Below are 12,285 nucleotides of genomic sequence, written 5' to 3' on the forward strand. Positions count from 1 at the left end.
AATCTGCCTGCCTCTGCCTCCTGAGTGCTGGGTTAAAGGCATGCGCCACCACTGCCTTCAATCTTCAATACTACAACACACACACACACACACACACACACACACACACACACACACCCCAATAGACTGAGGTTCCTCAAAAGTTAAACAAAACTTGCATATGTCTATCCCAGAGATCACACACACTCACTGTAGCACCACTGGCAAGAGTCTGAAGAGTGTGGAAATACTGCAGTAGGTCCCTGACTGATAACTGCATGGATAAACTGTGGTGTACACGACTGAACATTATCCAGTCACACAACGGAATGAAAGAATGACACCTACAACCTCAGAATACATTATGTCAGGTAAAAGAAATCATGTGCAAAGGCCATATTAAATGATGCTGTTGGTATTTATAACCAAGATAAAGCCACAGGGGTCAGAGAGCAAGCTGGAGGCTGACAGAGTCTAGAGAAAGGGTAAACGGGGATAACTGCTCCTTGTTGCACTCTAGAGAGGTGAGGATGTCATGGAAGTCATCAATGGAGAGTTGTACAACTGTAAATACATTAAATGCCATGGGATTGTTCATCCAAAAGTGGTCATTTTTATGTTATATGAGTGTGATAGCTGGTTTTAATGTCAGTTTGTCACAAATCAGGATCGCCTGAGCAGGGAGCCTCATTGAGGAACTGTCCAGTCTGCCTTAATCGCCATGGGAAGGCTCGCCCACCCTCTCTAGCAGTAGATGAAGAGCTTTGCTTCCCTCTCATGTCTAGCTGGCTCACGCTGATACTGCCATCAACAAGTCCTTCACAGGTAACTGAATCACTGTCTCCAGATTTCCTTCACAGACACAGGGCAGAGGCTCTCCAAGAACCCACCAAGTTTTTGGAGCCAGAAGTGCCCAACCTCTCAAACTGAGCAACTACCAGGTGCTCAGTCTCTCCAGTGTGAGACAGACATCACGGGACTACTGATTGCCGAGGCACTGGGCTCAAGGCCTGAGCAACCAGGCCCTCAGCCTCTAGGTACTAGACCACTGCTGTTGCTATTTCAACATAAGCTGATTTAATGAAATCTATACATTTCTACACATTGTTTCTCTAGAGAACCCTGACTAATACAGTGACCTTTATCTTTTCTTTTCTTTTCTTTTTTTTTTTTTTTTTTCGAGACAGGGTTTCTCTGTGTAGCCCTGGCTGTCCTGGAACTAACTTTGTAGACCAGGCTGGCCTTGAACTTAGAAATCCACCTGCCCCTGCCTCCCAAGCACTGCGATTAAAGGTGTGCGCCACCACGCCCGGCTTAGTGATCTTTATCTTAATGTAAATATTACAGTGAGGAAAAAAAAGTGGCTTTTTGCCTTTTTTTTTTTTAAGATTTATTTATTTATTTTATGTATATGAGTACATCATTGCTGTCTTCAGACACATCAGAAGAGGGCATATGGATCCCATTACAAATGGTTGTGAGCCACAATGTGGTTGCTGGGAATTCGACTCAGGACCTCTGGAAGAGCAGTCAGTGCTCTTAACCGCTGAGCCATCTCTCCAGCCCTGTTTTGTTTTTTTAAATTTATCAGCTTGGCTAAGTATCAAGCAATATGTCCTGTACTGGGGAAGGCGAAGAGAGTAATAAGACTAGCAATTTTCTTGCAGGGCTAATCCATCAAAGTATAACATTCAAATACCTAGCTCGTTGTACTCTATTATTCAAGAGAGTTTTCCGTAGACAAAGATCTGAAATAAACTAGATTTGTATCAACAGGATATCTGTTAGATAAATCACTGGAATGTTACCTGCCTGTAAATGGTGCTGTCTAATCTTATATGTATAGAATGGAATGCTTTGCAAAGTAAAATTAACTCAAAACAGACAAGTAGAAAAGAATAGTGCCTACTTTATAGTTCCACTGCACAAACTATAAAGTCTATTTCTTTCCCTCCTTGCCCCTTGATATCACAATGAGGAATGTGTATGGTACTCTTAAGGGAGACTGGCAAAAGATTACCACAGGGAAGGGAACAAACACACTGTTTATCTGCTGGTCCCTTTATACTGTTCGGAAAAAAAAAAAAAAAACTCAGATATGTATTACCTTTTCTCTTTTCTTTTGTTGAGGCAAGGTATCCTGTATCCCAGGTTGGCCTTGAACTCACTGAGGCTGACCTTGACCTTCTTGGGTCCTCCAATCTCTCTCTCACAAGTTCTGCTACCAGCCCAGTTAATGCAGCGCTAGAGACTAACCTAAGGTATGTGAAGCAAGCAGCCTACCAACCGAAGGCCATCTCAAGCCCAGGTGTTACAAAAAAAAAAAAAGATCAAATAATACTTGAAAATCTTCTCCAAGGGCTGGAGAGATGGCTCAGCAGTTACGAGCACTGACTGCTCTTCCAGAGGTCCTGAGTTCAATTCCCTGCAACCACATGGTGCTCACAACCATCTGTAATGGGAATTGGACACCCTCTTCTGGTACATCTGAAGACAGCAACAGTGTACTTGCATACATAAAATAAGTAAATAAATCTTTAAAAACAAAACAAAACAAAAAAACTTCTCCACACTGGATTTTTGTTGTTCTTGCAGAATAAATATTAACATATTAATGTTATTATTTTAATTATGTATACATGGTGCATGCATGTGGGTATAGGTAAAGGCTAGAGGCATCAGATTCCTCTGGAGCTGGAGATCCAGACGACTGTAATAGGTGTTGGGAACCAAAACCCAAACCCTTAGGTCCTCAGCAAAAGCAGTATGAGCCCTTAACCACTAAGCTATAACATCTCGCTGGCATCTAAATTTTTTAATTACATTTATTTGCAGGCAGCGGTGGTGGTGGCATGCCACAGCAGGCTTGTGCAGGTCAGAGGACAATTTGCAATCGTTGGTTCTCTCCTACCATGTGGGTCCCAGGGACTGAACTCCAGTCACCAGTCTTGGGGCAAGAGCCTTTACTCAGCCATCTTGCCAACAACACAAGTAGGCAAGGAAACCTAGCGATTTTAATAATTTTTTTCAATACCCCAAATCAAAGAAAAATGGCCTTAGAATTATGAATTACTCAAAAACCAGTTAGCTAGAGTATCTCAGTCCCTGAGGGTGATGGGTAATACTATCTCACTTAAGTAAGTTTCCATGCACCCAGCCAAATGGCTACATAACCAAGTCCTACCTGGGGAGTGCTGTGCTTGCTGTCTGGGGGGGTAGTGGTTCTCTACTGCCTTTCTTTCTTTCTTTCTTTCTTTCTTTCTTTCTTTCTTTCTTTCTTTCTTTCTTTCTTTCTTTCTTTCTTTAAGATTTTATTTATTTATTATATGTAAGTACACTGTAGCTGTCTTCAGACACTCCAGAAGAGGGTGCCAGATCTTGTTATGGATGGTTGTGAGCCACCAAGTGGTTGCTGGGATTTGAACTCAGGACCTTTGGAAGAACAGTTGGGTGCTCTTACCTGCTGAGCCATCTCACCAGCCCTCTACTGCATTTCTATTATCCTAACACGGTGCTGCTTTTGTCTCAACAGCTTGGTTTCTAGTACATAGCTGTCAATCCTCAACCACCAATTTTAAAGACATTTAACTGAATATACCCAGCTCAAAGCAGAACACTTCATCAACTTAACAGTTGATGAGGCACAGCAGCACAGGCCTAAAATCTCAGCTACTGGGGCTGGAGAGATGGTTCAGCAGTTAAAAGCGCTGGTGCTTTCCAGAGAGGACCAGTGTTCAATTCCCAGGATCCACATGGTGGTTCAAAACCATCTGAAACGCCAGCCCCAAACAACGTGGTCTTCTGCAGTACACATATAGTACACAGACATACATGTATGACAAAACTCACACACATACACTAAAATAAAAAATAAAACAGCTACATAGGTGGCTGAATTGGAGGCCAGCCTAGACTCATAGAGAGTTCAAAGCTACCTTGAACAACCGTAAAGAGACCTTTTCTGAGGGGGACCGCTCATTCATCATATGCTTGCAAACAAGGCACTGAGTTCAATTCCTTACAGCACTTAAAAGAAAGATATTGGAGTAGATTAGAATAGTGTAACTTTAGCCTAAGATGCACACAGTAAGAAGTCTGGCAATACTGCCAACCACTTCGCAGCAGGTAACCACTGACAGTTAGCTCACTGTACCCTTCAGTTTCTTTATATAAGCACATAAGCAAGCAAATGTGTGGTCTTGTTCACCTCCCCTCTCTTACACTACAGTACTAGTCTACAGAGGTCTCTATCATTTTCATTATGCAGACATCCACAGCATAAGTGGCCTCTCACTGTGGAGCACGTGGGTTCTTCATGGTCCTTTGTCATCATAATGCTACAATGACAAACAGGGTATACACCATGTCTATAAGAAACTTAGAAGGCTAAAACACATGCATTTGTAATTCTCATTATATATTGGGTTTTTGAACTTCTAGACTCATTAAAAAACCTGACTAGAGTTAATGAACTTTGTCTTGAAACATAAAAAGAATGTAATATATAAACATATAACATTTACATCCTCCAAGTGGACCCCAGAAACCCTAATACACTGATTGAATATACATGCTAAGAGTCAGGTGGTTTAACCAAAGAACATACACAGGCTGGACCTAGGCCTCCTTGCACATATGTAGTAGATGTGCAGCTTGGTCTTCATGTGGGTCCCAAACAACTGGAGTGGGGACTATCCCACAAGCTGTTGCCTGTCTGTAGAATATATCTTCTAGTTGGGCTGCTTTGTCTAGCCTCAGTGAGAAAGGATGTACCTACCCTCATTGACTTAAGGAATATGCCAGGGTGGGGGGGACCCTGGGTATCCCCCACTCCCAATCAGGGGAGAAGGGGAGGGAGGATAGGGAAAGAATTATGGGAAGAGGGCAGTGAGGCTATAATGTGAATAAGTAAAATAATAACAACAAAAAAGAGTCAGGTGCTGTAGTAAGAGCCTCAGCTACACTCTGCAAATGCTAAGAGCTCTTTACCTTGGTTGATTTCAGCTGCAGAAGGCCCCAAACTCAAACTCTTCTTCTGCTGAGCATTTTTGGCAAGAAGTGTGTGTTTGTCATCATTCCCGGTGTCCATCTCTGAAATGGTGACAGCCAGGATCCTGCAGAAGTTAGCAAGCTGCTGCTGATCGAAATTGGATACTAAGGAGCTCAGATTGGGGACTTCATCTAGCCGGATCATTTCCTACAGAAGACACAAATAAACAATCCCCATGCTTAATTCAGGAAATTGTGCATGTTCTCCTGCATCCTCCCATGTGGGCTCAGCAGTGAGACCACTAGGGTTCAAATCCCAGCTCTGCAAAGCTCAGTCAAGTTCTGGAATCTCTCCTCCTTCTTTGATAGTAACAGACTAGAACTCCCCTATCTCAGTTAGTGTGGAGGCTCCATTTACCCTGCGTGCCTGTTCCCACTGCCTTTCCTGTGTTCTGGTAGTACATTTTGCCCCCTTTTAAAAAAAAACTCCATTCAAGTTTTATAAATCACAACTCACTGTTCCCCCTATAGATAGATAAACCATGAGTGAGGATTAACTTAAGTTTCTGATTCTCTTGCTTCCACCCTTTGAGTGCCAGGATAAAGGCGTGCAGCACTACGCAGTTTACTTGGTGCTGGGAACCCAGCCCAGAGCTTTGCACAGGCCAGGCAAGCACTCTACTGGTTGAGCTACAGTCCCTATTCCTAGACTGATTTTTTAAAAAGAAATAAAATTCATAGTCAAAGGTCTCTGTGAAGCCCTACAGTTGCAGTCTCCTCTCTCCTACTCCTACAGAAGCAGCCACTGTTTTGGCCTTGTGTCTGCCTACTCTTCCCAGGTATTTGTCATAGGTACCTCATAGGTACCGTCATAACCTCCGTACCACAGTTGAGTGTGTGATGTGAATACAGACCTTCCTTGTGACTCCACACTGAGCTTTATACACAACTCGACAAGCAGCCCTAGGCCAATTCTTTTTCGTGGCTTTCCCCCATGGTGTTTTGCTCCCCTCTGTGCACTGGGTAAACTGCAACCCTTCCCTACTACTGCAGTGAACATCCTGTTAGGTGCTCCTTGTACACATGTTCTCAGTACAGAACTTCTCTCCTGACTTGATCAGACATAGTTCCAAAGTTGTTTTTTGGGGGGTTGGGGGTGGGGGGGTAGGGAGTTCCAGACAGGGTTTCTCTGTGTAACCCCGGCTGTCCTGGAACTCAGAAATCCGCCTGCCTCTGCCTCCCAAGTGCTGGGATTAAAGGAGTGCGCCACCACGCCTGGCCTAGTTCCAAAGTTTTAAAATTAATGTTTACTATAACTTTTAACACATGTTCTATAGCAAGTAAAAGAATTTTCCTCCTACTTCCAGCTGGATGACTTCAGTCTCATAACAGGTTCATATATGGAGAACTAGGGTCTTAGGAGTGCTACTGAAAGGTGGTGGGGCCCTGAAGAGATCCTTAGGAAATTAGGGGTATGCAGCTGGAGGTGGTTCTCCTGGGATTCCTAAATAACTTGTGGGAGAAAGGTATAAAACACCTGAGTTTTATGCCACCCAGTCGCTCTTCACGGCTCTCTTCACAGTCTGTGTTGCTATTTGCCATGAGGTGACACAGCCACTCAGGCTGTGCTGTGTGAACTTTGAGGCTCAGAACTATAAACCAAATCAACTTCAAATTTACTTTCTGAGGAGTCCACATCAGGTGGTTTTTACTAATATACCCTGACTAGTGCTTTCTTTATTTATTTAATCTATTTAATTTATTTATCTTTTTTTTTTTTTTAATGTTTCTTTCTGGCCTGGAGAGGGTTAGGAGCACTGGCTATTCGCCCATAGGACCCGGTCAATTACCATCAGGCACGTGGCAGCTCACAACCTCCAGCTCGAGGGGATCTAATCCCTTCTTCTGGCCTCTGCAGGCACTGCATGCAGGTGGTGCACAGACATACAAGTGAAATAAATACATAAACATGCTTGTTTGTAGTCTCATGGTTTACTTCCTTCACATCTGTATGTATATGTATATGTATATGTATATGTATATATATTCCAAAGCTTTCCTTGTTTTAAACCATCAGTCTATGGATAGCGTCTGCTTCCTTTCCCCCTTCAATTCATTTAACTTCCACTAGCCTGGGTATTTTTCTATCACTGCACAGAAACTTGTCATTATTTATCCCGAATCTATTTCCCAAGTAATCTGACACTACACTGGGAGAGATAGACCTTACCTTTTCTTTAGAGCCCTACAGCACAGCACCTGGCAGCAAGGAACCTCGTGACTGCACTAAACAGGCAAATGATCCCTAGACATGGTGATAGAGGAGGAACCACCTGAGAGCAGCTCTTCTGCCCTCTCCCGGTTGGCACACCCTGACGTCAGCTACTGTTACCAGCACACTTTTTCAGCTCCTTCAATCCCAGCCCATCTGACTCAGGCTATGACTATTGGCTCCTCCACCCTTCTAGCCCTGTCCAACCCAGGGTGGGAGTCCAAAACCAAGTCCCAGCACCCCACACCCACTTTTTATTGTTGCTTATGAGATGGGATATCCCACTGTAACTTAGGCTGGTTTAAAACTCACAATGTAGCCCGCATTGGCTTTAGACTTCCAGTAATCCCCCTGCCTCCGCCTCCCCAGTGCCAGAATATGGGTTACACTACACTCAGCTTCACCAACTTTTCTAATTTAACATTTGATATGTTATAAAGCATAGTGGGCTTTGTCACTGTGTGTGGCTTCCCTATCATCTCTTTCTGCTTCTGTCACAGGTGACCACTGCTGTAAACTATTACTTTATAATGAAATCGTTTTTGTGTTTTATTTTGTTAATCATATGAAATGGCACGCAGCCTGCAGTGCTCTGAAGCTGTCTTTGTCACAGTCACCTCCACTCAGCTTTGTGTCTGCCCATGGCACAGTCACACCTAACGCTTTGTTATACTCCAGTGTGTGACGAGCCATGGGTCATAGGCTTGCTTTTACGTTTTCTGCTCTGAATAGTGACATCCCAAGTGCTGTTACTTGACACCTACAGAGAAGCTCTTCTAGGGCAGTAGGTGCTAAAGAATTCTGATCAACCAGTAAGATGTATGTTTTCCATCACAACACAATATATATGTACAGGAGGTGTCTTCAAACCATATCTCTGCATAACCCGCTAGGATCTGTTCCATCTAGCTGACAGACAGACCTTCTGGGTTTACTCCACTGCTCTCATTTCTCTAGTTTCTGCATGTATCCATACACATGTTCACAAGTTTGTGCAAGGTGCATGTGGTGGGTGGCCAGAGGCTGATATCAGGTCTCTTTCTGGTCTCGATTTACCTTGTTTATTGAAGGATGGAGCTTGCCCAGGATCCCCTGTTTATGCCCTCTGAGGCAGGAGTGAACATGGGCCACCCAGACCACTTGGTTTTTATGTGAATGTTGGGGATCCGCACTCCAGTCCCCGCACTTACACCACAGTGCTTTATCTCCTAAGCCACTGCCCTGCCCCGAGTGTGTGCACATCCTTTAGAATATTTTTCTAGTCAGGTGTAGTGATGCACCCCTTTTATCCCAGCACTCAGAAGGCAGAGGTAGGCAGATCTCTGAATTCGAGGCTAGCCTGGTCTACAGTGAGTTCCATGATAAGCCAGGGCTACATGGAGAAACCTAGTCTCTAAGAAAAAGCAAACAAATATAACAAAAACAAAAAAAGCCAAAAAACCTTTTTTCTAATTACATTTTATATAATTATGTGTGCATGTGTATATATGTAGTTAGGTGTACATGTGTGTATATGAATATATGCATATGTTTCTGTATGTGTAAATATATGTGGCTTGTGTACATGTGTATGTATGTATGTGTGTGTGTGTTGAGCATGTGTATATGTCATGTTTGTATATATATTGGTGTGTGTGTACCATAGCACAAAAGGAGGACAGAGGGCAACTCACGGTTGTTGGTTCTCTCCCTCTTCTATGGTTCCCAGGTGCCTTTACCCGTTAGGCCCTCTCTGGCGGCATGTTTTCATTTCTGAGATCATTTATCAACAGGTATGCTGAGGCACAGGTCACACAGAGCCCACCAAGGCTCAGTCCTTGGGGCAGTGCTCCTCTGGCGCAGGCACACAGCATGTACACATTCAAGTATTTACACTCCACATTCATTAAGATCTGCTCTCACCACACACAGGATAAGATCTGCATTTCCTGGCTGGGCAGTGGTGTCGCACGCCTTTAATCCCAGCACTCAGGAGGCAGAGGCAGGTGGATCTCTGGAGTTTGAGGCCAGCCTGGTCTACAAAGTGAGTTCTAGGACAGCCGGGACTACACAGAGAAACCCTGTCTTGAAAAACAAAAAACAAAAACAAAAACAAAATCTGCATTTTCTGACTTTCAATGAAGCCAAACATTTATTTATGGCTCATCTATTTCCCCTTTTGTCTTTTTCAGGTTGATTTGTAGGAATTTTTGATGAATTATGAATATGAATCATCTGTTTGCTCCATGAATTGTAGGCACCATTTCCACTTTAGTTATGCATGTTACATCAAGGCACCTACAGAGTGTGGTGGAACCTATCACCTACTTGGGTAGCACAGACAGGAATGAGAAGGCTTGAGGGAGCAGGTGGGCAGAGCTGGGAAGGGGCAATGACTGCCTCTGACTCTGAGACTGCCAGGGAGCACAGGGTTCCTGCCCTGACAGCCGCTCTCACACACTGGACTGAGCACATGATTCTTGGGAAATAACAAAGACATTTTATCAAAGAGCACAAAGGGACTGTCTGGGGACTGGACACATTGGGAATATGTCCCCACAGACAATGGGACACTTGTGATGCTTCTGCCTGGGTGGGTGACAGCAGGCAAGGCCTCGGTGGAAGCTGGGTAACAGTGTATGTGCTTTCCCTTCTGCTACAGCAACCTCTGGGAGACTGTACAACAATGACAGGAAATCTGCCAATCAGCAATCAAAAGGGAGGGAGGCATGGCGAGGAGTGAGGAAGTGAACTTGAGGTCCTAACAGGCTTCTATCGTAACTTTAGCAGAGTGTATATGGGTGTATTTTTAGAAGTCTGTGAGTTTCTGAAGAGAAAACTATAATGTTTTCATCTTTTTGTTGCTATTTTTTTGAGACAAAGTCTCACTTTTGCCCTTAAACCTGTGATGAGCTACAGAGTAAGTGTCATGGTAGCACATGCTTTTATTCCCAGCATTCAGGAGCAGAGGCAGGCAGATCTCTATTCGAGGCCAGCCTCATCTACAGAATGAGTTCCAAGACAGCCAGGGCTACACAGAGAAACCCTGTCTTGTAAAACAACAACAAAACAAATAAAAACAAAACAAGAAGGAGAAAGAATGGCAGGATTTCAGAGCTTACGATATCTTATGTTTAAAGTAATTAACCAACTTGAGCTAAAGGCTGGTAAGAAAATATAAAGGTAGATTAAATAAGCAGAGACCAAATACTACCACTAGAGGGAGCACACGCACGGAATGAAAGCTCAAGCAGAGAGCTGGCTTGTGAGCACTCACCAGTACACACAACAGAAGCATGGTAAGGACAACTTGTTCCACTAACGTTAGTGAGGAGCAATTCTATCTTAGCAAGGAATGCTAGAAATCACACTAAATTCACCACATCGAGGTGAGGTTTGTGTTTCATACTCTATGACTTAATTTATATGTACTTATATGTTTCACAGCCATGAAAACCCACCGGTATAAAGAGCACAACCTAACTTTATATCTCAACCTCCACCTATCTCAGAACACTAGGGAGTGGAAGAGCTTCTTCGAAAGGAGCCCTGGCTCAACAATCCAGTGCCCAAGACACCCTCCAAACAGCAGCAGAACACAGCTCACCTTCTTAACACCCAAAATGTCTTCAATGAGAGTCGCTGTTTGTAAGAATGTCTTCTTACTTGTCATCAGTGTGAACAGAAAAATCACAAAATCATTCTTTTCTGCCAAACGCTTCGTTACTCCTTCCGTCTGTCACAGGGAGAAGGGAAAAAGGCAGAATAGCTTGTGACCATAACACAGAACACTATTCCAGATGCAGAAAGTAATCCCATCTTGGAAAATAGCATGAGCCAACCAAGCTAGGAAGTCACATGTACTGTGGCGAATATGTGTAAAATAACTCCTGGCCTTCAGACCATACAACAGTGAGCCTAATTTGGAGCTAGGAATGAGGGGGGGGGGGGGAAAGCAGGAGGCAATTAATAGCTTCAGATGGCTTAAAATCTAAGGCCCTAATAGCTCCATTTAGAGAATCAACCAGTATCATCCAGACAAAAGCCCATGACTAATGTGAGTAAGCCCACCTAGAGAAAAGCAGGAATGTGAGGTGATGCTTCCTAAGAGGGCGGTACAAGGCTTCTGCAGGCCAGCCTCAACCTGAACATGCTCACTGTCTAAAGCATGACCACTGAGGGTAGAACTGAGGTCTGAGTCCATCTAGGTGACCCTGACAAATGACTTCTCACCCGGGGACCTCCATGGCTTCACCTGTGCATGGTTATCTCCTGAGTCTGGGAGGACTCCAGTGAGGGAGTACAGTAAACCCCGCCTATACAGGAAGTCTCTCTCATTTAGCCACTATCCTCAAGCCAAGGTGATCTTGGCGTAACCAATAGGCTTTAAGTCTCCTTTGCTGTCAACTGACTCACTCTTGTGACTGACACTGTCTTCAAATGAATGAGCAATATCTGCCAGGGACAGTCTTTCAGAGACTTACCTCAGTCAGGTCAGACTGGATGACTCACACAGAGGAGGGTCTCCTACCTCTACCACTTGGAGAGCACACTGCGCACAAAGTCCCTACCTGCCAGTTCCACTCAGAACACAAGAACAAGATGAGTGTCTGTAGTAGACACATATAAGTCAAGTATGCTTTGCCCACACTATGGGATACGCCATCAGAAAAATAATGTAGCTATCCTTTTTGCCTTTTGTAGAATAAAAGGGCTTGTTATGAAATGCTTCTACACAAAACAGCATACAGAAGTCTTCAACTATTTGTAGCAGACTGCTGGTAGCTGTTTAATCTGGCTAATGTGATCACATGTGATTTACACTCTGTATCTTATCTACAATTGCCATTATCTTTAGTCAAGACTATGCTTTGGGGCCAGCAACATGATGGATAAAGGCACTTACCACCAGACTCAACAACCCAAATTTGATCCTTGGACCCACGTGGTGGAAGGAGAGAAGTGCCCCACTCAACAAGTTGATCTCACACACACACACACACACACACACACACACACACACACACACACACAGAGAGAGAGAGAGAGAGAGAGAGAGAGAGAGA

General features: G+C 43.9%; 1 protein-coding gene across 1 annotated transcript in view; it reads right to left on the minus strand.

Moving 5' to 3' along the window:
* Positions 1-12,285, minus strand: part of Trpc4ap (transient receptor potential cation channel subfamily C member 4 associated protein) — a 63,027-nt gene that overhangs the window by 23,044 nt on the left and 27,698 nt on the right. The window contains exons 6-7 of the mRNA XM_021192410.1: positions 10,827-10,955; positions 4,969-5,176 (exon numbers count right to left, since the gene is read on the minus strand). Coding sequence (XP_021048069.1) covers positions 4,969-5,176; positions 10,827-10,955 — 337 coding nt within the window. The remainder of the gene's footprint in view (positions 1-4,968; positions 5,177-10,826; positions 10,956-12,285) is intronic.

The sequence above is a fragment of the Mus pahari genome, chromosome 3 (assembly GCF_900095145.1).
Source record: "Mus pahari chromosome 3, PAHARI_EIJ_v1.1, whole genome shotgun sequence".
Taxonomy (NCBI): Eukaryota; Metazoa; Chordata; class Mammalia; order Rodentia; family Muridae; genus Mus; species Mus pahari.